Source organism: Leptonychotes weddellii, chromosome 6, assembly GCF_054177405.1.
Source record: "Leptonychotes weddellii isolate Sample4059 chromosome 6, ASM5417740v2, whole genome shotgun sequence".
In the NCBI taxonomy this organism is placed as follows: Eukaryota; Metazoa; Chordata; class Mammalia; order Carnivora; family Phocidae; genus Leptonychotes; species Leptonychotes weddellii.
Genome location: NC_138374.1, coordinates 23,863,382 through 23,888,420, shown reverse-complemented (window position 1 = coordinate 23,888,420; position 25,039 = coordinate 23,863,382). Strand labels below are relative to the sequence as shown.

Here is a 25,039-nt window from a genome sequence, read left to right as displayed (position 1 = left end):
CTAGAGTGTGTGTGTGTGTGTGTGTGTGTGTCTGTGTGTTCATGTTCTGCCTCAAGTCCCCAGCTGTTGAGATTCCTAGATCATAACTGATAGACCACAATGAACTACCATACAGCCATTTAAAGAATGAGGTAGTGGGGTGCCTCGGTGGCACAGTCGGTTGAGCATCCGACTCTTGGTTTTGGCTCAGGTCATGATCTCAGGGTCCTGGGATTGAGTCCTTCATCAGGCTCCATGCTCAGCGTGGAGTCTGCTTGAGATTCTCTCTCCCTCTCTCCCTCTCTCCCTCCTACTTGTATTGTCTCTCTCTCTAAAATAAATAATCTTTTTTTTTTAAGATTTTATTTATTTATTTGACAGAGAGAGAGCAGAAGAGCACATGCCGTGGGAGTGGCAGAGGGAGAGGGAGAAGCAGGCTTCCTGCCGAGCAGGGAGCCCGATGTGGGGCTTGATCCCAGGACCCTGAGATCATGACCTGAGCCAAAGGCAGATGCTTAATGACTGAGCCACTCAGGCGCCCCAATAAATAATAAATCTAAAAAAAAAAAAAAAAAGAATGAGGTAGCTTTTTATGTGCTGATATGAAATGATCTCCCAAGATATATCATTAAACAAAATGTGCAAGGGGCTCCTGGGTGGCTCAGTCAGTTAAGCGTCTGCCTTCGGCTCAGGTCATGATCCCGGGGTCCTGGGATCGAGTCCCGCATCAGGCTCCCTGCTCAGCAGGGAGCTCCTTCTCCCTCTCCCTCTGCTGCTTCCCTGCTGTGCGTGCTCTCTTTCTCTCTCTGACAAATAAAATCTTAAACAACAACAACAACAACCACCAAAATGTGCAAAACAGTGTGCTGCCATTTGTTTTAGGAAAAAAAGGTGGAGAGACCCTGTAGATACACACAGGCTGGTAAATGCAGAATACCTTTGGAAGGGTACCCAACAGAAGAGTCAGGGCTAGGGGGAGACTTCTTACCACATGGGTGTTTTCTGCCTTGTGGTTATGCTGTCCTAAACAGTGTTTTTGAAGTGCTGAGCCTGTGTGAAGTGCAATGGTGAGGCTATGAGTTGGCCATGTTTGCATGTTTCTCTTGGTCAGCCCGGGCACCGTTTCTGTGATTTCATGGAAACACCCACCCCTCCAGACTGTGCATCTCTGCAGAGGTGTGTGGGGCACAGTCCAGACCTCCGTGTACTTGAAGCCTCCAGTGTTCCTCAGAAATCCCTCTATCTGTCTACCTGTGGGAAGCCAGTGGCCAATCTCAAAGGCCCGCCACGGGTGGTTCCTTTTAGAAACACTTCCAGCGGCACAGGAAAGGATTGGGACCAGGGGTGTGCTTCTCCATGGCGATGTGCTTTCACTGCCCCACCCCCAGCCTCCCTGAGGATTTCTGGCCATGTGGCCCCACACTAAAGCACCTTATCCTTTCCTGGCAGACCTGATCATGGCTCCCCAACCCCAAATAAGTCTTCAGGTGTGCCAGGCCGAATGAGCAGCCGCAGTAGCAGCTTGTCCTTTTCTCCCGAAGGCTGGCAGAATTGGCAAGCAGGAAAAAACGTTTGGTTTGGGGGAAATATCCCCAATCTTTTCTCCTTTATGAGTGAATGCTTCCCCTGGAAGATGGGGGAGCTTCCCAGCCTGGGCTTCTCTGATACCAGGGTTTCAGGCCTGGATGTAAGGCCTCTAACACTGAGCATCCTCATGTCTCTCCCACAGAGAACACCTTCTGCAGTGGGGACCACGTGTCTTGGCACAGCCCTTTGGATAACAGTGAGTCAAGAATTCAGCACATGCTGCTGACCGAGGACCCACAGATGCAACCTGTGCAGACACCCTTTGGGGTAGTTACGTTTCTCCAGGTGAGGCTGAGGTTGGACATGGGCTCAAGCCTTCCCTGGGGGAAAAGCCTTTTGTAGTACAGGAGGGCTTGGGTAGGGGGAATGAAGGCAACAGGAGATTTCCTTCTCTTCTTGCTTTTTTTTTTTTTTTAAGATTTTATTTATTTATTTGACAGAGAAAGAGAGAGCACAAGTAGGCAGAGTGGCAGGCAGAGGGAGGGGGAGAGGCAGGCTCTCTGCTGAGCAGGGAGCCGGACGTGGGGCTCGATCCCAGGACCCCAGGATCATGACCTGAGCCGAAGGCAGCCGCTTAACCAACTGAGCCACCCAGGCGCCCCTCTTCTTGCATTTTCTCTTCCCTCTGCTGGCTTGTCAGATTCGGATGGTCTGATTTAGCCTGCTGAGATGGGAGAAGGGGGAAAGGGAAGGGGCCATGGGGGTGGGGGCGGGGGGCTGTGTGGAATGGCTGTAGTTGGGCGGCTAAGGCTAACAGGGCGGGTATTTTGGTGAACTGATAAAGACCCAGACAGCCGTAGGCACAGGACCACCCAGCAGGAAGGCAGCTTTGGGCCGGCCTTGCCCTCACCCAGAAGGGGTGTGCATCCACCCCCGCTGCAGCTGCATTTGCTTGTGATCATGCTGGGGTCTGTGTGAAGGTTCCCTAGTTTCCCTTGAGGTTTACACAAAGGCCCCGCCTCTGATGAGGAAAGAGAGCTTTTCTGCAAACTGCTGGGGCCCTTTGGTTGTCGTTCAGAGCTTGAAGGGCCTCAGAATCTCCTGTGTTTACATTCCCTGTGATCCTAGCCTAGGTTGGAACTCTCCTGCCTCCAGAGACATGGGCTGAGGACCCATTCTGACGTTCACCTCTGCAGTCCAGGGCTAGACACCGTATCACCCAGACACCTGACCCATTGTAGCAGGACAAGGGTCAGGCCTCAGCGCCCTGTCTGTGGACTCTTCCATCTCCTAAGGAAACCATCCCATTTTGGACAGACAAGCCCCGGGCCATAGATACTGCCTGTGGTCCCCCCACTTGAGTTGACCCTGAAAGAGCCTAGGTGGCGGTCCTCCTGGATGGGTGGGAGGAATGGCCATTAACATGCAATGGTGTCTTGTCCCCGGGTCTCAGATTGTTGGCGTCTGCACCGAGGAGCTCCACGCAGCCCAGCAGTGGAATGGGCAGGGCATCTTGGAGCTGCTGCGGACGGTACCTGTGTGAGTACATGCCCGCCCTGTGAGGTGGGGCCTGGCTTCCCGGGCCTGGGGGTGGGAGTTCCTCCTCACCCCCACATGTGGGCTTCCCCTTACATTGTTTATCAGGCACTGGTTTTTCACATCAGGGACTCCTGATGATTCACTCACTCCCTGACAGTCCCTGACCTCAAACTGCTCCCCTGTGTTCTGGGCCTGGGGCAGCAAACAGGGCAGTCTGAAGGCCCAGCCCATCAGCCCCAGACCCTCAGTTACCATCCTATCCCCTTTCCTTGTCCACAGCGCTGGCGGCCCTTGGCTGATAACTGACATGCGGAGGGGAGAGACCATATTTGAGATCGATCCACACCTGCAAGTATGTCTTGAGTGAGGAGAACCTTTCTAGCACACTATGCCTAGGCCTCTTCCAAATAACACTGGCTTTCATGCTGGGAAAATGGAGGAGCTTTATTTGTGAATGAGTAGAAATATGGCATGATTTGGAATTTGTCCCCTGAATTCCACAGAGCACATAGGGAGCAGAGATTTCAGGCCAGGAAAGCTTGCCTCAGACACATGGCTTTTTGCATTTAAAAAGGGTGGGATTAAATTGACTTTTATATTACAAATAGATGGAAATTTATAATATTGAGATTGTTTGGGATGATACTACAGTAATATCTTGGTTAGAATAATAAAAAAATGAGGATCCATGCTTACTCTGACACTTTAAAACGTAAGAGCAGTTCTTGAGATATTGGAACTACGTCAAAGAAAACAAACTGGAAATTGTACTGATAAAAAAAAAATAAACTAAAAAAGGGTGTGGGGGGGAAGAATGAATTTTATTGTAGGCAAGTCATACATCAATAAACCTGACTTAAAAAAAATAAGATCACCAGCTTTTCACTGTAGAAAATCAATATTGCTTGCCCAGGATTCAGCCTCCCATTTCCTGCTTCTCAAAAGAACATAGACTTTCCTTCGGAGCCACCTCCCCACCACCAGCATCCTGTAACACACAGGACGGGTGATACTGACCCACAGCCCAGCTGCAGTGGGAGTCGTGATTGGCCTAGTGATCGCACGCCCCTTTTAGATACATCTCTGGCTTGGGCAGCCAGACTCCGAGCTCCTCCCCTGCGTAGGCTGGCATTCCTGGGCATATAAAGGAAGTCGGTATATGTGCAGGCCTGCAGTTGCCCACTTACTGTGGCCCAGCTGTACAGTGACATCTTTGGTTTCTTAAAAGAAACACGCTTTGTGTGCCAGTTAATTTTGAAAACCACCTAGAGCATAACTTCCTTCCTAATGGGCTGCTCATGAAAGAGAGCAGTGGACAGCTAAGAATGTTCCTGGCATGTAGGCACTTCCTTCTTCTTCCCCTGACCAATTGTAGGCCATTGCCATCTCTGAAGCTCTCATGTCTCTCAAAATCTGGCAGGCGGTGGGCAGCTGCCGGGAGCTGCGTGTCCTCTAGGAGGGACGCGAGGTGGGAGGGGAGACGTAGCAGGGAGACATACAGCCAGCAGTCCCTGTGGTCCCTCTACTATAGACCTGTGAGATCTTGGGCAGAAGTCCTACTCATTCACACATGATGCTCCTCTATTTTCCTAGTGCCTTTAACACTGAAGTTTTCAAATTGTTGCCAGGATCCTCTGTTATCTCTCCTTTAACATTGGTTTCCCTATAGCTTCTGCTTAAGCAAAAACCGGGAACCATGAAGGCTATGTTTCCCTATGTCCTTGTTCTGCAGCCACACTGGGATCCAGCATGGGGCACTGTGGGCTGCCATTTAGCCTCGGTCATAAGCGCCAAGTACTAAGAAAGAACTTGGTCATTTGAACTAGTAGGGTAAGCAGCCTGTCCTTCTCTGCATGCCAAGAACAGTTCTCCATCCTAGTCTTCGGGCTCTGCTGAGACCAGCCAGCAGGACCCAGAACACCCAGTGGTCTTTAAAAGCAAGTGGTGGGAGGAAGGGGCTGGCTCAGTTGGTGGAGCATTCAACTCTTGATCTTGGGTCATAAGTTTAGGTGCCATGTTGGGAGTTTACTTAAAAATTAAAAATTAAAATATAAAAAAAAAGCAAGCAGGTGGCCCTGTGCACCAAGTGGGAACTCTTCTGTGCTCATCTGTAGCTGTCTGGGGCCTGCTTGCAGGTGGTTCATTTTAGAGCCGGCTCCTATTCCTTTGCTCCAGGCTCTGCTGCTAGCCAGCTCTGTGCCTAAAGAAGTCCCTTAACTTCTCTGGGGCCTCTTTCATTTTTACTTATAAAGTAAGTGGGCTGAACTAGTTGAGTCAAGAGGCATCCTCAGCTCCTTGCTTAGGTGAGGGGCCTCAGGGCAGCCAATGGAAAGGGTAGAGCTCAGACTCTACCCTGAGCAAAGCAGGGCCCACACACTCCCGCTTGGAGCACAGAACTGCTCCTGTCGTCAGCCTCTCCCTGTTTGTGCTCAGAATCCCCAGCTTTGGGGCGCCTGGCTGGCTCAGTAGAGCATGTGACTCTTGATCTTGGAGTTTTAAGTTAGAGCCCCACATTGGGTGTAGAGATTATTTAAAAATAAAATCTTAAAAAAAAAAAAGAATCCCAGCTTTGCCCGGGCTGATTGTAGCACTGGAAAGGAGGAAAGTATGACTTTTGGAAAGGAGGCTTAGGGCAGGGCCATCTGCTGACTGGTCTCAAGAAATAAGGAGCTTCTTTCGTGTTTCCACAGATAGGCTTCCTGGCCGAGCAGCAGGCCCGTGTGGTGCCTGTGCAGCCCCCGGGAGAGGGTCAGGCAGACAGGGAGGTGCAGATTCTTACTGAGGTGCTTTCACTCACGAGCATTATTTGGCCCACATGGCTGTTTATAAGCAACGTTGCTAGAGCCTTCCAGATGACCTTTAATCCAACGCCCAGCATCACAGAACTATGTTTTACCAGAAATCCCAGGGATGTTTGGGTACAACTCTTCCTTGAGGCCATTTGGAGAGAGTTGGGACTCCACAGTGCCAAGGCCTACACAAAGCAGGGCCTCTGATGGGGTCTGCAGATGGCCACTGCCCTCCAGGCCCCCATCTCAGTCTAAGAAATGGAAAAGAAACTCCATCTAGAGTCCTTTGCCAAACAAGTTAGTGATCCAGCTGGGGGAAGTTCTGCCCTTCTGCTCTCTGGTAGCGCTTTTCTGGGTGACCACACCCTCTGCTGTTGGAAGAGGGAACTGCAGGTGTGAAGTCACCCGGTCCCGGCTTCTCCCGCCTGTGGCCTGCTTGCACCCTGTCCTCTGTAGCAGTAACTGGGGGGGTTCCTCCTGAATGGCCAGGGAGGAGAGGAAGGACTGTGCCTTTCCTCAAGGCAATGGTTCCTGGCTCTGCCACATGCACTCCACGGGCCTGCATGGGGTGGCCAGAGTTAGGGCTCTGAAACAGGTGTGCAGGTGGTTTTACTGGAAGGTCCAGATAGAGGATGAGCTTTCCTTGGGATTTTCACGTTTCCTGGCTTCCCCTGATCCCTGATATCCCCCAGAGGAGTCCATTGGCTGGCAGAGACCATCATGTGTTAGCAACCAGGGCAGAACAAGATCAGACATCCTACTCTTCCAGCACCCGTTCCGTGCTCAGCACCTACAAGAATTCAGTAAATACCGGAAAGGGGGTGGTGACCGTGGGCCACTGGTTCGCTGAGAGAACTCTGGCTCTTTGGTTCTTTCCAAGCAGGAGAGAGTTGACAAAGGCATAGAGACGGATGGCTCCAACCTGAGTGGTGTCAGTGCCAAGTGTGCCTGGGATGACCTGAGCCGGCCCCCTGAGGACGATGAGGACAGCCGGAGCATCTGTATCAGCACGCAGCCACGGCGGCTGTCCGGCAAAGGTAGCTGCTGCCACCCAGCCCTCCCCTCCCCTGTGCCCAGGCCCAGTTTTCAGGCTCTCTAAGATGGGGCTCCAGAACCAGCAGCCCATTCAATAGTTCCTCTCCTGGCAGGATTGAAACAGCAAGAGAAGTCTTCCAGTGGGGTGGCATGAAGGGAGTTTTATTGGCCTATTTCTCTTTTGTGTTTCCTGTGTGTATTTCGGATGCACCGCCAGCGGTGACCATTGTGTTTTAGATTTGCCCCCTTGCAATCTGAGGTCATGGAGGTGAGTGGAAGCCACAGAACAGTTACAGGAAAAGGCCATAGTCCACCCAAGTGCAAAAGAACAAGCATCGGCCACCCACAGAATTGAAACAGGGCCCAGCTCTGGCCTGAAAGCCATGCCAGACCCGAGAATCACTCTGGCCTCAGACCCTCCCAGGCCAGAGTGTGAGGCCAGCTCACAAACTTCCCTGCCTCCCTGTCCTGCAGATACAGCATGAGGGGCCATGTGCGGGGCACCCTGTACCCACTGCCTTCTGCGCGGGGCCTTGGGGAAGAAGGATGTGGCTCTCCTGCTGGAAGCTCACCAAGGTGGTCTTGGTTGTAGAAACAGCTGTGGTTCTTAGCAAAGGGCATCCCTACCTGACTCCAAAGGGGAAGCAGCCATTTACCTATATGTATGTTGACAGCTTGTTTTTCTACTTTCTTTGTCTAGTTCCTCCACCTTTTCTTATTGTTTGAAGAATAAGATACCTACAGTCCTGAATAAAATGCCTGCACATGTGATAGCACTTACGGGAACTATTCTCTTTCCGTAAAGGACAACTTAAGCTCCTAGTGCAAATATCTGACCCCCTTTTGCCTTCCTGCTTGTTCTGATGGTGTGCTAATAAGCCCATGGGGGGTTCCGAGAGAAAGCATACAGTCATTCGGTTGCTTTTGACGAAAGAGGTAATTTAAGGAAGGATTCATAGTCTTGTCCAAAATGTCAGCCATTATTGGCTAATTTTTAAAAATTATAAAAGTAACCCATACCATTGTAACAAGTCAGATAGTTAGAAAAGTTAGTATTATCTCCTCTGTAGTCCACTCTAAGCCCAGCCTTTGAGCAACCAGCATTAATTTGCTTTTTTGGATGTGTCTGCTGTTTGTATCGGTAAATCGTAGACCAAAATCTCTATAGCAGACCAGAATAGTGAGCATCACCCCAAAGATCAGCAAAGCACCTTGCAAAGAAATAGTCTCACCAAGAGATTCCTCTCTTACCCTCCTGGCTCTTGGCAGACCCATGGACAGGCAGGGTTCCCTGGGACCAACGTGGGGAGATGACCTCATCATCCCACCGGCCCACCCGAGGAGAAGGGTGGCAGGGTACCATCTGAACACCCAGAGCCCAGAAACCACGTAAGAGTTCATTCGTGGCAAAGCACTTGCAGCCCTTACTGGCATCCGTTGCAGTGGGCAGAATCCCCGGGTGGGCTTGGGCAGTGGCAAAGACCTTGTTAGTCACCGTCTGGGGCTATGTTAAGGGTAAATCTGGGGCCTGTGGCACAGGAAGGGGAAGGACAGTGAAGAGCCCTATCTTGGACAGTGCCCTTCTGAAGTCCAGAGGCCACCCCCTTGTCTTTTACAAGAATGGCACTCTTCGGACCAGAAATTTCTTGAGAGCACGGTTGCCTCATCTGCCCTGTGTCCTCACACTGCTCTCGCTCAGCTCTCAAGGCTGATGTCTAGAGTGGGCTCACGGCTTTCCTAGGACCTTTTCTTAGCATGTCTGCAGAGCCCGGCTCCAAGCGCAGGGTTGAGGGATATTGGGAGCCCAAAGGGCCATCAGGCAACTTAGTGGTGTTGTTGCAGACACGGAGCAGATCCGGGAGACCCTGAGGAGAGGACTTGAGATCAACAACAAACCTGTCCTTCCGCCAATCAACCCTCAGCGGCAGAACGGCTTCACCCACGACCGGGCCCCGTAAGTTCCTTGTCCGCAGAGGGAATTCGTATTCCAGGGCTGGTACAAGGGGGGCAGTTTGGTCCTGAAATGTCTGTCCCTGGGGCTTGCATGAGAGAGAACAATGACCATAGCCATTGCTGGATGGGCCCAGGGTCTCTGGGGCACACAGATCTGTGGGTCATAGGAAAGGGCCTCAGAGGGGACCCAGAGGACTAGGAATATAAACATCAGTAAATATTTACATGGGCTGTGTGAACAGACAGGAGGCCAAGTTGGGGCAAAATCCCAGCCTTGAGGGAGCCCATTGTGCTGAGCACGACTCCCCTCCTTATCTCGGCCTCAGCCAGAGTTGCCCTTCCTTCCTTCCTGGAGCCTGGTCTCCGGCTGATAGCTACAGCCCCAGGGGCCTCCCTGTCTGGCCAGCCCCATAGTGGATGCCTGCTGCGGAGGCCCTTTTTCCTGCCTCCCTTCCATGGGGCCTAGAGGAGGGAAGGGAAGTCCTTTACAGGCCTCTGCTGCCCATCTAGCGGCCCATATAGCCCTTTGGGAGAGACTATGGCTACCCCCCCAGAGGTCAGATCCTCTTCCTGCTGACCTCTCTTCCTCTGATAGGGGATGAATGGCAGGCAGGGCTGGAGCTGGGCACCCCCCCCCCCGCCCTTTGAACCAGGGAAGCTGTAGGGCATAGCTGCTGGCAGGGGGTGCCTGGGAGCTAGCAGCCCAGAGCAGAACTCTTGCTTGCCAGGGAGGAAGTTGCTGTGCCCTGGGCTCAAAAGGAAGCACAGCACTCCTAAAGACCAGGGTGATCGGTCCTTCTTCTGAGAAGTCTTTATTATATACTTGCTGTGTGGCAAGCTCAGAGCCCAGGGGGCCATCTAGGATATAGGCTCTTCCTTTGGAGGTGCATGAACTGAAATTGGTGTGAGTCTGGCTGTGGATGCTTTTTGTTGGAAATAGCTACTTCTTTGAATTCTAGCTCCAGCTGCTCATCCATGATCTCCAGAAGTGGTAGTGATCTAATATTCTACAGAAAAGACAGGTTGGCATGATCTGGAATAGTTAGGGAGGGCTTCTTGGAGGAGGAAGAACATGAGACAGACCTTGAAGTTGCCCTAGAATTTTCAAGCAGGAGAAGGAGCTGACAGGGATGGAACAGGGGAGGCCTGGCTAGCAAAAGTCAAGGCTGCAACCCAGGAGCAGATTGTGGGGAGGGAGAGTTACTCTGGATGCCCAAGATGGCTCACCTGGAATCTGCCATCCAGAAGCCACGCAAGTTGAGCTTTTTGGCAGGAGCCTGGAGAAGCCTCCACTGCCACCTCCAGGCAGCTTTCAACTCTAGCCAGTGAGTTTCTCCAGCCATCTGCTTCGAAGTAGCTGGCATGAGGCACCATGATCTTCCCCTGGCAGCAGCAGATGGCCAGGCTGAGGCGTAGGGCGTCTGGAAGCTCTCCACCTAGGAGCCCATGTCCCGGGGCCATGCTCCTTCCCATGCCCTGAGCTTGGCTTCACCCTCTAGGCCCCGTTGGCTCTGGCTGGGAGGTACTTGAAGGCTTAAAGCCTCAAGCATATTGCCTATAACTTGTAGACAGTCTCAGTTCAGATGGCCCTGTCTCCTCTGGAAGGTTCAGGTTTCTGGGCAGAAGGGCAGGGGCTCCTGCAGAGACACACCCCGCTTGCGGCTCTTGTATATGTGGAGCAGGCTTGAGATCTCACTCACTGCTGCCCTTCCAGACACCGCGGGGGGCACAAGGCTCAGGGTTCCTGGATGCATACATACAGCCCAGACTCAGCCCACCCCTGACCGCGCAGAGGGGCACTGGATCTGGTCCAAGGGCTATCTGTAGACACAAGCTAAGAGCTGCAGCCTCCACCTTTGGCCTGAGTTGACTGAGCTACAAATAGATGGGTGGAAATAGATCAGGGGTGCCAGCCCTTTGGGGTCATCTCCCCTCCCTGCAAGCTCAAGTGACCAGTCAGGTCTCCCCATTGGTGGAATCTGCAGTCCGGAGGGAATCAGAATGTCTCTTCTGAGGTTCTCAGTCCTAGTTACCAATTTATTAGCCATTGGTTGAGAAATGGTTCCTGCTGCTTTGCCAAGATCCTTTTCCAACGCACCCCTCAAGTGTCTTAAGGCTCTGGCTCGCTGTTATCTCACGATCGATGATGATGGACTCAGTTTAGATCAGCAAGCACGACTGTAATATCTATGCTGCCCACTCTGGGACCTGACCCCATTTCAGATAAACCACACGGATTGTGACTGAGAAAGCCAACCCAGGATGTGCTGGCACTGGTGTTTGCTCCTCTCCCTGTGGGAACAACCAGCACAGGCCTTATTGTGTGTGCATGTCTGATTTTCCTTTAGTCAGGCTTTCTAGGCTGGGCCGTGCTGGTTCCACATGGGTCTGGGAATGGTCTGAGGAAGCTATGACGGTTCAGAAGGGCTGATGGAGCCTGGGCATTTGCAGCTGGGCTCTGACCTACTTGTGGGGGGGCGGGGCGGGGGGGGGCAAGCACTTGCTCTTTTCATTCCCCGTTAGCAGCTAACACTTACGTAGTGACGACGGTGTGCCAAGTAGTGTTCCAAGTGCTTTCCACCACATGACCTTCATTCATTCTTACAGTCACTCTGTGAAGTAGATAATCTTACCATCCCCTTTTATAGACGAGGAGACTGAGGTACAGAGAGGCCAGTCAGTAACTTGTCTAAGGTTAGAAAAGGATGGTACTTAGGGCAGTCTTCCTTAGTGTGACCTTTCTTACCCCATTCTCAGGGACCCTATGAGGGACACAAGGCTGTGTCTCTCAGGTGGTAGTGACCCTCATTGGTGGACCTCATCTGTCTAGTTGGAGTAGGAATAGGGACCTGTCACGTGACACTGAAGACAAGGCTAAGCCCCCTGTTAGAAGCTTACTGTGCATATTTAACTCTAGGGAGGACAGTGGTCAGCTTTGGTGCTTCCAAATCCCAGAGATAACAAGCTGTATCGTAATTGGCTCGTTTATACCAGAATTACTTTCTGACACAAAGCCTTGTTTTCTTTATGTTCAGAAACAAAAACCAACCCTATCTCTGTCCCCTATACCACCTCAGGGCTAGGGGATTTCTTTCTTTCTTTCTTGAGGCCTTACTTCCTGCTTCCCAGAAAGGCAGGCCCCTCTGGGTAACCTGCTCCTCTCCCACTTGCCCTCGCCAGCCCTCCTCCCACCGCCTTCCCAGAAGGAGAGTCCTTGGCCTGTTTTGGGGCTTCTTTCAGGGTTTCACAACCCTTGCATTCCAGCCGTGAAATTTGTATCTGGCTTTTCCCAAGATGATCAGTTGAGAAAAGCCTCCTTCGGCTTGCTGGCGCCTCCCTTCCCACTGCCTGCCCGGGTGAGTTGGGGAAGCATGGGAAGCCACTCCTTGCTGCCACTGAGGAGAGCCTGGCTTAAGGACTGTGCCTGCCAACACTTGTAGGGACCCAAGGGGGGAAAAAGGCACCAGGCATCTTCTCTGTCTGAGGTTGCCTGGACTGTTCTACGGAGTTTGGATTTTGCTCCCCAGCCTCTCCACGGGGACTCAGAGGATGTGTGTGGTCAGGTGCATCAGGTGGGGAGCTTTGCATTTCCATAACCTTTTGCTCCAATGCTGGGAACCTGTGGCAGTGTTCCAGAACCTCCTCCTCCCTCCACCAGGGTCTCACTGCCTGAGGTCAGAGGACCTTTACGAAGAAGCTCTCCGGGTCACATACCCTCTGGGAGAGGGGCAGTGCGTGAGTGTGTGTGTGTGTGTGTGTGTGTGTGTGTATGCATGCGGATGTGTTGGCGGGGGAAGGTCCCTGACTGTGAGAAAAGCACTTTGTAGTTGAGGCACCTTTAAAAAGCAAACTAACCATCATTTCTGAGCCAAGTTTCTCAGTCTTCTGGAATCATGCCAGCAGCTTTTAAGGCTTTTTTTTTTTTGGTGCCTTTTTGCCTTAATTTCCTGAAGAATTAAGGTTTTGTAGTATGAATTCTCTGGTTGTGACTTTCTCCGCTGCACAGCACCCCCAGCCCCCCAGCACACACACATGCTTGCACATGTATTTCTCTCCACTTTTAGGAGTGTCTCTGCTCCCATCTGTTTGTCGGATGGGGTGACCTTGCTGCCTCTGCTCCCATCTTGAGTAGCTTATAACCTGGCCAGGGAGTCATCCTTTAGAGAAACTTTGTTTTGTTTTACTCACCCTATGAGGCCCATGACGATTAATTAGAAGAAGAAAATACCTAGTCTGCGCCCAGTGAACTGGGTGAAGGAAGGAGAGTTTCCATCTAGGAAAACAGCTGGGCCCCTGGCACTCACAGCTCACGCACAGGGCAGTCTTGGCTGACCCTGTTCAAAGTGTCTAGGGTATCTGCAGCGGCCGGCCAGGAGCCTGCGTCTGTCCTGCTGGCCTCCCTCACCACTCCCACGCTGGGGGAAATATGGTTGTTTTCACTGGAGAGAAGACCCAGAAAGAAACAGCTCTGCCCTCAGGGCTGATAGGAGGAAGGGCCCAGGCCTCTGTGATTCACGTGTGTCCTGCTGAGTGCCTGCCTTTGTGTGCCTTTCTCAGAGACACCCGTTTGAGAGGGCAGAACGAGGGGCTCCACAGCAAACCTGGCACAGACAAATTTCTGTTTGAACTCCTTTCTCTGCTCCACTTCCCCAGAGAGATGGAGCCATGGCCACTGTTTCCACCGTAGTCTTCTTTATATGTTTTTTTTTTGTTTTTTTATTCATGAGAGTCAGAGAGAGAGAGAGAGAGAGGCAGAGGCAGAGGGAGAAGCAGGCTCCCCGCCTAGCAGGGAGCCCGATGCGGGACTCGATCCCAGGACCCCGGGATCATGACCCGAGCCGAAGGCAGACGCTTAACCACCTGAGCCACTCAGGCGCCCAGTTTTCACCGTAGTCTTGGAGTTCGTGGCCCGCATGTTGAATCCTCAGTCCACAGCGCATCCCCTTTCTTCAAAGTTGCACAATCAGGAGTATTTTTATCGCCCATCTTTGATCCTCAGTGTCACCCAACACTTGAGCAGTGAGTCACTTCTCCAGGGAAGGGAAAAGGAAGGCTCAAAGGTGAGAGCTGGAGAGAGGAAATGACTCAGTGTCTCAGAAAACAGAAAGCCAAGCGTTCTGGTGAGAGTGGGCTCACTCAGGAAAGCCGGCATCCTCATCGCCCACCCAAGTCAGAGGGCTGGGCGGAGGTCCCTGGTGCCCAGAGTTAACTCCTCTGGTTGATTAAAGCATCCTCTAATCATTATGCCAGTTTCGCTCCCTCTCTCTTCTTTAGCCACACCCAGCCCCACTGTTCCGTCATCACATCCCGTCCTTGGGGTGCTCATAACGAAAATACCATACTTTATCGTTTGGTTACAGCCTTGTGTTTAGGAGTAGTTGTGGAGGTGAGCTGGTGTCTTTACCCCCACCCCACACCGGTACCCTGTCCCAATCCTGTCCTGAAGGGGGACCTTCAAGTTGTTCTTTCTCTGGAAAGTTCAGAGCTTTCGCCAGCATTCTGAAAGCAAAAGGAATAATCTCCCAGCCTAGAGGCGGAAGCCAGAGGTTGGGCTGGCTCAGCAGGCCAAACCCACATCACTGTTGAATAGTTGCCAACCCTGATGCCCTGGTTCCCGCTCCCGGACATCCCCAAGGAGAAGGCCCCAAGTCGCATGGCCAGTGCAGATGTCACCCCTGTCACAGGACTGGGATTGTGGCTTAAAGGAGGCTTGGTGGTTCAGCTCCTCTCCTTTCCACACCTGCTACCATTGATAGAACCTGACCAAGAAATACCCTTAGGCTAAAATGGAAAAATTAAGGCTTTTCAATCTGAAGAGACCTGGGTGGAGAGGAAACATGGATATGGTTCTCTCAGTCTGTAAAATGTGGGTAGAGCAAACAGGGGCATGTACTCTAAACTCTACAGTACTAGAAAATCAGGAATCTATCTTGACACTGGAAGGAGAGAGGGTTTTAGGATATGTAAAAATCATCTTATGCAGCGGGAAGTGTAAATATAGAATGTGCTATACAGACAGGTGGTAAAGAAGAAATAAATGGAAAGATTCAGATCAATTTCTGAATTACCGAGGTGTGCATCTCAGCCAGCACGTAAACCACCCCTCGCTGTTCCCACTTCGGGAAGAATCCTGGGCTAGACAGGGTCCCATGGCTGAGCAGGCAGTTTTATTGGGCGTTGCCACGTGCCGGGCCCTGTGTTGTGAGCTGCTGTTGTCCCCATTTTACAAATTAGAACACAGAGGCTTACATAGATGATACAACTTACCTCGGGTCAGTAAGCTGGGAATAAGTGTCAGAGCCAAGATGTGAACCTCGGATTATTTGATCCAGACCTCTCCACCGCTGGGTACTGCCCAGGAAAGAGGAGACATGTGGAGGGGCTTCCTGCCAATTCATAGGGAAAAATAACTGGAGAGTAGGCCCTGGAAGTTTACACACCACTGTACAGAGGAAAGCTGGTGTTTTCGGTTGCTGCGAAACCCAGGAGGGTGGCAGGTCAGTGGGCACCGTTTGGCTGAGAAAACATGCTCCAAATACAGTGAAATCTCTTGGAGGATATACTCCACCAGAATGAGTGAGGAAGACATGCGGGGGCCAGGAAATGGGGTCCAGCATGGGAAAGAGGCCAGGGGAATCACCAGGGTGACAGTGAGCAGCAAGAACAGAAGGCAGCCAATTCGGAAGGACCTCCGGAGGAAGGACTTGGAAAAAGACAAAATTGATAAATACTTGATATATTTGAGTATCTTGGGGAAATCTATAGACCACTGGTGGTTAGTTTAGGATTGAATTAGTGATAAACACATAGAAAACCAAGACTGTTATTAAATCCAAGGAAAATAGAAAACTGTGCCAGAAAAGTATACTTTTCTAAAAGTATACATGATAGTATAGTACATGCCTCAGTTGTAAATAGCATTGGTTTCATATAATAATGTAGACACTTAATGCTGATCCAAACAAACTTAGGATACAGTTCTCCTGGGAAGTGGGAGGGTGGGAGGGTGGGACGGAAGAGAGCTAAGAGCTCGTATTCCTTTGTGGGAAGTCAGTAGGTGAAGCCAGAGAGGGGAAAACGGGCAAGTCGAAGTGAAGCATTTTAGAAGTCTGGAGGGGCGCCTGGGTGGCTCAGTCGGTTAAGCAGCTGCCTTCAGCTCAAGGCATGATCCCAGGGTCCTGGGATTGGCCCCTGCATCAGAGCCTGCTTCTCCCTCTCCCTCTGCCTGCCACTCCCCCTGCTTGTGCTCTTTCTCTCTCTCTCTCTCTGACAAATAAATAAATAAAATCTTAAAAAAAAAAAAAAAGTCTGGAGAAAATACCAAAAGAGTCCACTAACAGAGATGAGAGTGGTTGTCTCTGAAGAGGGGGGTGGGAAGAATGGTCCCGATAGGACCCTGTGACTCTTTAAACTTTAAAAAGAATCATAAATAAAAGTCCAAGAAGTGATATTGTAGGAGCTGTTACAGCTCACCCTGCCCAGTGAAAGGAAAGGATAACCCGCTCCGACTGAAAATCACAGAATTGGCACCGAGGCCGCCTTGGTCGTGCAGAGACGCTTCCGCTGCCCCGGCCGCGGGCAAGGAGCTGAAGATTAGCAGCTGTAACTGCCTGACAGGCCTCCCGAGAACATCTGTCTTGGTGTAAAGGGAACGATGAGGGCCACTCATCCAGCCACAGAGGTGGACGGAGTGGAAGTGGCAGGCCGCTGGAAGAAAGCACCTGAGCAGAGCAAGATCAGGAAGGAAAACTCTGTGCCCTGTCGTCCCCAGACGGAGGGTCCCCGCAGCCTTTTAGGGGGTTTTGTTGGGTGTTAAGGGAAAAGGCAGTTCTGTGGCTAAGGTTGGAAGATGCCGGCTCACATAGAATGAAATTGGCTGGTTTGCCCTCTGCAGTCCTCCTCGGTCTTCAAAATGCCAACATTTTAGGTTTCTCATCCGAGAGACACAGTGTGTTGCATCCAGCCCTTGCCCCATCTGCTTTTCTAGAAGCTTCCCTTAAATTAAAATTCCATCAAATACCCTTTGGGAAGTCCTGCCTTGACTTATAGGAAGCAGTTTTTTTTTAAGAGTTCAGGGAAAAAATAGATGTGTCTTCATAGCCTTGAAACCCCAAAAGGAAAGCCCACTCAAAGGGTTGGGAAGTTCTTAAGGAGAAACGCTGTGGTTGTTTTAGTTAGCGTCAGGAAGACCTGGGGATTTCGTCTCAGCCCTTTGTTTGTTCATTGTGTAACCTTGGGCTAGTTATTTAAGTCTCTGAGTTTCAGTTTCTTCATCTGTAAAATGGGGAAATAAATACCTCTTGGTAGAGTTGCCATGAAAATGAAAGGAAGCAAAGTATTGAAAGGGTTTAGCAGAAGAGCTGGCACCAGAGTCTACACTCAGTAAAAGGCACCTCTTAGTATCATTATTGTGACCAGTCCCCTGGAAACTAAAACAAGGTGTAAATAACTCCAGGGACCAGTATAGGTATGTAGAGAATCTTTTACATAACTCAGATTTCTTGAAGAATTTGAACAAAATCTGGAAGGAAAAGTGTGTTATATCAGCACAGACTATTAAGGAACAGGATCAAGAAAAGCTGAAACTCAAGAAGAACTGAGTCTTGCAAAAAAATGCTATGACCAGCAAAAAAGACTTTATTTTTTGTACTTCTGTTTGGAACAACAAGAAGAAAAGATGGGCCCCATTGTTTGGACAGAGTGACTTTGCTCAGTGACAGAGAGAAAGCAAGATTTACCCAAGTTCTGTTATGCTTCCATCTCAAAAAGGGTGGTTATCAGAGTAGGAAGAGTCATACAGGCATTGATGAGAAGACAGAAGCTATGACTTCATGGATCAGGTCGCCTGGTCCACATGTGTTGTGCCCCAGAACACCCAGAGAATTGGCAAATGAGATTTATGAAGCTGGTGTCCATAATCTTCGAGGGACTAATTACAAGACAGGTGTTGGCAGACTGAAAGCACTCAAAAGTTTCAAAATGCAAAAACCATCTTGCACTGTCCAAACTAGTGAGCATGGTGTCAACTCTAAGGGAAAATTCTGGACTAGATTATTCAGCAGGCAGGCTGTGAACACTGTTTTAAGAGGAACAGTGAGCCCTGAGAGTCAGCATGGATTCACGAAGAATCAGGCCTGCCAGACCATTCTCATCTATTTTTAGAAATAGTTACCAGGTCACCTAACTGGCTTAGTTGGGGGAGCATGAGACTCTTGATCTCGGGGTCGTGAGTTTGAGGCCCACATTGGGTGTAGAGATTACTTAAATGGATAAATAAAAACTTTTAAAAAAATTTACCTTAAAAAAAAAAATAGTTATCTATTTCAACCTGGTAGACAAAGGAAGTGCTATAGACCTTCTCTAGGGTTTAGCAAGACATTTTCAGAATGTCTTCTGACATCATTGTTGGCAAGACAGAGACATGTCCACAGAGCATCCAGGAAGGTGAAGGGCTTGGTGATGGGATGTTTGGGTTGATTTATAACTGGTTGGATGAGCATACCCAAAGAGTAATGATGTCAGTCTGTCAGCCTGTCTGCCTGGCCCTACCCTGTTCACTGTTTAATCAAAGCCTGGGATGAGAACATTGATGGTAAGCTTAACAGTTTTGTCAGGGATATGAAGTCAAGGGGGGAATGCCAGTATGATGGATGCCTGCGCCAGGTTTCAGAAATACCTGGACTGCCTCAAACAGTAGCCAGATAATGCAGAGCTGGGCTCTCAGCTCCAGTGAATCCCCAGTACATACAAGATGGGGGGGAAGAGGTCCAAGTGCAGGCCATGGGAGAGAACCTGAGGGACATGTTGTTGACAGAGAGTGTGCTGTTAGAATTGGTAGTATGATGGGGTTACAAAGAATAGAAAATTTGATGACAGTTTTAATAGAAATAAGGTTTCCCAAATAAGAAAGCTCATTGTCCCTCTTTGAGCTGCACTGATTAGACCACATGCTGTATTTATTTCCACACACAACACTTCACTTCTGGACCTGACACTCTGGCTTTCACCAGCTAGAGTAAACGCAAGCGGGAGTGACTTGGATGGCTGGAAGATTTCAGAACCATGTCCTAGGAATATATTTGAAAGTTGGGGCCACGGATACTGGAAAAGAGAAACTGATGATGGTCTGTGAGAGCAGTCTCAGGGATTTGAAAGGCTGTCATGGGAGGAGGAATTAAACCACTCTGGGCAGCTTGAGGTTCGGCAGACGAGAATTGCAAGAAGACCATTGTGCTCTGTAGAGGGAAGATGGCCCCGCCAGAACCTCCCTCAGCAGAACAAAAGCCTCAGGGGTTTTTGTTGGCCTGTAGTCGTGCCTTCCCAGAGGCCCAGTGGTTGACCAGGGCCCGTAGTATCTGTGCAGGGAGTAAGGAGCCCTTCAGGCCCCATCTCAGAAGTCCTGTCTCCCAAGCTCAGGGCAAGGACCTTTGCTCAGAAGTGGGGACTGACTTGGCCAGAGGCAATCGGTAAAGGCAAATAATTCCCTATTAAGCTATCAACATTCTTGCAAGAGCAGATCGACTTCTAGAGGCAGCCACCTAACATCCTGTTAACGCATTCCAGATATATTTTGAGCACCTACTACATCCCCAGGGCACCGTTAGATGCTTCACGTGGGTCATCTGGTTTAATTCTTATAACAGTAGGATATTATTATCTATTTCCATCAAGAAGATACTGATGCTTAGAGAGAGGGTAAGTCATTTGCCTGAGTTCATGCGAGAGTCAAACCCAGAACCTGCGTGTTAGCCGTTCTGCCGCCTGGAGCAATAGTTCATCCTTCCTTCCCCGGCCCGTATCCCTGGCAGTCCCCAGTGGGTGTAGGGCCTGCTTCCCTGGGAGCCCTTCTCCCTTCCAGCCCCCTGAAGCTCTGCCTTCTCCTCCACTGGGAACTCGGGGAGAAAACAGCCCAGCTGAAAAATTAGGCCACGCTGGCGAGCATAGTACTTATTTTTTTATGACTAAGATTAAGCTGACAACCATGCAAAACATTGCAAACCTGTGTCGGCTGCAGATTTAATACCTCGCCCAGCCCACACAAATAATTCATGCTTCTGCATCGATGTCCAGAAAAAACAAATCAGCAGAAAGCTGGGCTCGTGCGTGCGTGTGTGTGTGCCCGCGCGCGCGAGCGTGTGTGTGTGTGTGTGTGTGTGTGTGTGTGTGTGTGTGTAGCAGCCTTGTTTCCATTGAAGCAGCATGCCGGAAATACCCAAGCTCCAGGATTGCAGATCTAGCATTTTGCAATTTTTTTTTCTCTTAAAAGATTAAAGTACGTTTTCAAATGATTGAAGGTTGGTGGGAGGTGTAAATGTGGGCACTTGTCACATTAATTCTTCAGATGATTAAGTTCTTTTCCATTTCTTTAAAGCTGTTTGCAGTTGGGTTTGATGTCCTCGTTCTGGGTGAGTGTGTTGTAGCAGTTACCAAGGTGACTTTAGCTGACTTTCAACAATTTATTTTTCCCTCCAGCGTGAGATGTCTCTAGCCCTGTGTGCTGTTGATTCTTCTCTCCCAGCCCCACACCCTCACCCCAGTTGCTATTCATCAGCATTTTTGCTGATGCCCGAGATGCAGCCATCCTCTTGCGGGCCCCACGGGCTCCGAGGCCCCACCCCACAGCCTGGCTGCAGGCCCCTTCGGGCACATGGTGGCGGGTCCCTGTGCGGGCTGTTGTCAGAGATGGCACGGGGAGGTGACTGGCTCTTCCCCTTAGACTCACTCTGACCTCAGGCTTGCCACCTCACCTCTCTGAGCCTCCCTTTCCTCACCTGGGAGAGAAGGATTAACCATAGAATATACATGGGGTGCTCACTGTGAGGACTCAGCCAGTGAGTCTACCGACTCCGTGCTCTGGAGCAGAGAAGGGCTGCTGTCAGCATCCTGAGTTTTGCTCCTGTCTGGGCCCTGAGGGCACCCACTGAGAGCTGCTGGTCAGTGTTGCCCTCCTCAGAAGGGAGGCCTAGCAGCCGGAGTGTAAGGGACGGAGGTCTAGTCAGAGGTCCCCGGCTCCCACGCTGGCCTGCCACAGACCAGCTCTGTGGCCTTGGACCCATCACGGGCTCCCCTTTGTAAAGGGAAGAAGTAGATTAAACCACCTCAGAGTTTCCTTCCAGTCTTGAACTTCCGTGACCCTCTTGGCCATAGCATTTGTCTCCTTTGCAGGTCTTGTGAAAGGGTCTGTCAAAGGAGAAGCTGGGGCAAAGGGCGGTTTCAGAATTCGCTTTGGGAAACCAGAGGAAGACACCACTTTGTGAAAGAGCTGTCACATCTGGGGTAGAACCACACAGCTGGTAGGAATGGTCCCCGTTACCTCGGCCTCGGCGGGGCCCTGGGCTGTCCGATGCCACCCTCCATCCTTTCGCCTGCTGACCCCACACCCGCCCTCTGGGGAGGTTCTCTGCCTGTTGGGGTGCCTCACTGGTCACAGGCCCCAGCACTCAGCCCCCCAGCATGGGAGGAGGTTGGGCCTGCCCCTCCCTGGCTGTCTGACTGTGAGCCCTGACATCCTGGATGGCTCCTGCCTCTTGAATGATAAATAACTAGAGCTTCTCACCCAGTATTTTGATGGACACTTGGGGAATTGTTCTGAGATTCACAGCCCAAACCAGGATCCGGCCTTTTGAATAGGATCAGTGGGTAACCTTCATTTCCGGCTGAGGCAGATTTGAGAGGCTGTCAGTGGGGGCAGCTGAATTTGAAAGAGCATATCTTAGATTGCAAAGGGACCCCATGGCCTAGCTGTGGGATGAGCTGTTGGTGGGAAACAGGATAGGAGGGAGCGTGAGGCAGCAGTGACAGCTCACTGTGGCCAAGGCCACAGTCAGGAGGAATCTGGAACAGGGCTCCTGGGGCCTCAAAACCCAGCAGGATGGTGGCCTGGTTCTGCTGCCCAGCCAGGCCCACTAGTCTGACTCCTGAGAGTCTGGTTTCCGCCCCCTCGCCGAGGATTGTATCATTTCCTGGTCAGATGAAGGATATGTATGTCACGGCAGCTCCTGGCTGTTAGCGGGAGCGTGCATGCTCAGAGCCTGCAGAAAGTCCCAGCCTTTTCAGCTGGAAGGAAGCTCTTGGAGCCACACCTCCTGGGACTCTAGCACTCCAGCTTTGGGGAACTTGGGACCTGAGGCTCCAGGGCAGGGGAAGAAGGGCTTCCAGATGCTCTTGCTGCTATGTAGGGAAGACCAAGCCACTGTGACATAAACTTTTATATGGTGTGTTGGCCAAAGATGAGGCTTTAGAACCCGATCTAACTGCGATCGAATCCCAGCTCCATACTCCCCAACAGGGTGACTTGGGCAAGTTACTTAACCTCTCTGATCCCCAATTCCTTATCCATAAGAGGGCCGTAACAGTACCTGGAGTAGTACCTACTGCATGGGGATGTGGAGAGGAGTCGTCCGTGAGAAGTGCTTTGCCCAGCAGCTGGCGTTCGGCGAGCACATGGTGCATGGTGGCTGCTATTGTCACTGTCGTCAGTCACCGTCATTGTCGTTATTCAGGAGGCCAGCCTGACAGACTCCTGTCTTGCTCCTCCCCGTGGTGTTTACCTTGTGCTGAACCTCCTCCTGTGCTTGCCTTGCAGGAGCCGCAAAGACAGCCTGGAAAGCGACAGCTCCACGGCCGTCATTCCCCACGAGCTGGTCCGCACACGACAGCTGGAGAGTGTGCATCTGAAATTCAACCAGGAGTCAGGGGCTCTCATTCCCCTCTGCCTAAGGTGAGCCCCACGGCACACAGCTTGTCCTCAGGGAGCCACCAGGCCTATGCTTGCCTTCTCCCCCACACCTGGGCGGAGTCGGGGCCCCGGGAGAGAGGAGAGCCCGTCAGGCAGTGCCCTCTTGGGCCTGGGGCAGGGGGCCTGTGGACTCTGAGCCAGCCTGTAGCCCCCACTGGGCTGAAGGACACTCCTTTGTCCAGAGAGGTGTCCCTCAGCCCCGCTTCCTTAGGAAGGTTCAGCCGCCTGGCAAACTCAGACGCCCCTGCCATCCCACAAGCCCGGAGTCAGTCGCGCTGGGTAGCAGGGCAGAGGCTCTGGGGGGTTGGACTCTATTTTCTTCCGCTTGTTGCTCTTCCCATGCAAAACACTCAGTTCTCCAAACCCAGTGGCCAGCACAACAGACTCCTTGAGGGACCAAGAAGCCCAGCTGTGTCCTTTCCGCTGCTGTCCACAGTGCCAGAAACCCAGCCCTGTGGCCAGAATTCAGCGCTCTGCTTGGGGATGCTGCCCTGGGCTGAATCTGCTCAGCTGGCTTCTTGCAGAGCCCTTGGGATTTCCACCCTCACTTTTATAGCGGGAGGTGACCAGAATAACTCTCAACTCAGACAACAGTGACAAGGAAGAAGGGGGTTGCCCTGGTTTGGTCCCTCCCCACTGTCCCCAGAGCCTGAGAAAGGAGTTTGGATGCTAACCAACCTTGGCCAGCCACCCTGGGCAGCAGGGTAAAGATAGCAAGTGGTCAGAATGAACAGGGGCTGGCAAGGCCCCCCCCACCAGGACCCCAGCCATTTCCTCCCCAACTCCCTCTCTGGCTCAAGCTCAGGACCTTTAGACTGGTGAAGGGTTAATCTGAGGCAGCCTGGGAAAGCAAAGGGCAGGCTGGGCTTCCTTTGCTGACTGGCATCTCTGCCTCACTGGTTGTCCCTGCCTGCCCTTCCCCCAGGTGTATTTCCAGACTGGGGATTAACAGTAACTTCTTTTGGCTCCCTCAGAGTGACCCCATTTGGTGTCAGCCTTTATTATTATTGTTATTGTTGTTGATTTGTCTGTTTGGAGGTATGCTTGTGGCTTTGGGGCTAGCCGTTTTAATCCTGTGGGAGAGCCCATGAGCAGGTGGAAGACTCTCCCGTGGACACAGGGGTTGTGCTGTGAAGGCACTATGCCATCCTCCCAGGGGCTTGGCAAATTTGTTTAGGTACTACTTCACCTCTGCCCTTGAAACAGAAGGGACATGACCCTGCTCTTAGTTCTGGGCATGACCTTGGGCACATCGCTAACTGCCCTCTCTGGCCTCAGTTTCCTCACCAGGACACAAAGGAGGTGTCCTCCACTCCCCCCTGCAGGCCCTTTGAATGCTGATCTAATGTCTCTGGTAGCTTTGAGCACTTTGGAGCAGTGACAGTTGAGAACTTGGGAGAGGCTTCTCTCGGAAGGGGCTGAAATGAACATGTTTGGTTACAGTCCCCTGTTGGTGGGCAGGTGGGCAGGCAGGAGGGCATTTGCCAGGCACCCTGTCCCTTGGCCAGGCCTGATGCTCACGGTCTCTGTGTTCCCACCCCCAGGGGCAGGCTCCTGCATGGACGGCACTTTACATATAAAAGTATCACGGGTGACATGGCCATCACATTCGTTTCCACGGGAGTGGAAGGCGCCTTTGCCACTGAGGAGCACCCTTACGCAGCCCATGGACCCTGGTTACAAGTGAGAAGGCTCATTTTCTTGTCCCTACCTTCTTTCCGTGGGCTCTTCCCCCACCCGCCTCCTCCCTCTCCTCCCTTGGCAGCTCTTGGTGGCTCCCTTCCAGAGGGGCTGGTTATGGGAAGCCATGTGGAGTGTGGGTGCTGTTGCCTATCCCATCAACTCTAGGAGCACTTCCCAGCCTCTCTCCCCATCACCTGAGACACCAGGGATAACTCTCTAGGCCCTGGCCACTGGTTTGCCATGGAAATCCAGATTTGAGAGATGTGAGACTTTCTGCACCCTGGGTAAACCAAAGGCCAGGAAACCGAGGGTGCAACAGGGTAGGAGGAAGGATGGAAGCCACTCAAGCGGCTCTGTGGAAATCCCACCAGAATTCCTAGAAAATGGACATGTGGGCCTGGCCTGGGGCTGGGATGGGCAGGCTTCAGCAGACAGCCTCCCCACTCCCTTCATCTAATCGCTCTCCAATTCCTCCTAATGGAAACCCAGCTTTTCTGCACAGAAACCTGCTGGCTTGTCCAGAACACTTTGTCCTTCCTTTGCTCTTCTGGCTGGAGCACGGCTTCACAGCCACTGCCAAGTGGGGTGCTCGGGCCTGAGAGCCACAGGCCTCCTTCCAGCCCCCACCCTGTCCCAGGTCTCCAACGGGTACTTGGCCAGTCCGGCGCTCTCCCAGATGTATTAGGGGAACGACATCCTTTTTTCTTTGTTTGTTGGAGGTGTGAGAGGAAGAACACTGTACCTTACCTCTCTCAGGAGTATCAAGAAAGGGGATCTGACCCTAATCCAGAAATTG

The 25,039-nt window shown here is 51.5% G+C and overlaps 1 protein-coding gene across 3 annotated transcripts in view; it reads left to right on the top strand.

Moving 5' to 3' along the window:
• Positions 1-25,039, top strand: part of SUFU (SUFU negative regulator of hedgehog signaling) — a 113,148-nt gene that overhangs the window by 74,611 nt on the left and 13,498 nt on the right. For 2 of the 3 annotated variants that reach the window (XM_081822850.1, XM_081822848.1), the window contains exons 4-10: positions 1,709-1,851; positions 2,960-3,045; positions 3,325-3,397; positions 6,718-6,871; positions 8,712-8,823; positions 22,408-22,542; positions 24,105-24,243. In XM_081822850.1, the coding sequence (XP_081678976.1) occupies positions 1,709-1,851; positions 2,960-3,045; positions 3,325-3,397; positions 6,718-6,871; positions 8,712-8,823; positions 22,408-22,542; positions 24,105-24,243 (842 nt within the window). Of the gene's footprint in view, positions 1-1,708; positions 1,852-2,959; positions 3,046-3,324; positions 3,398-6,714; positions 6,872-8,711; positions 8,824-22,407; positions 22,543-24,104; positions 24,244-25,039 lie in introns of all 3 variants that reach the window. The other variant, XM_081822849.1, reaches the window with a different exon arrangement.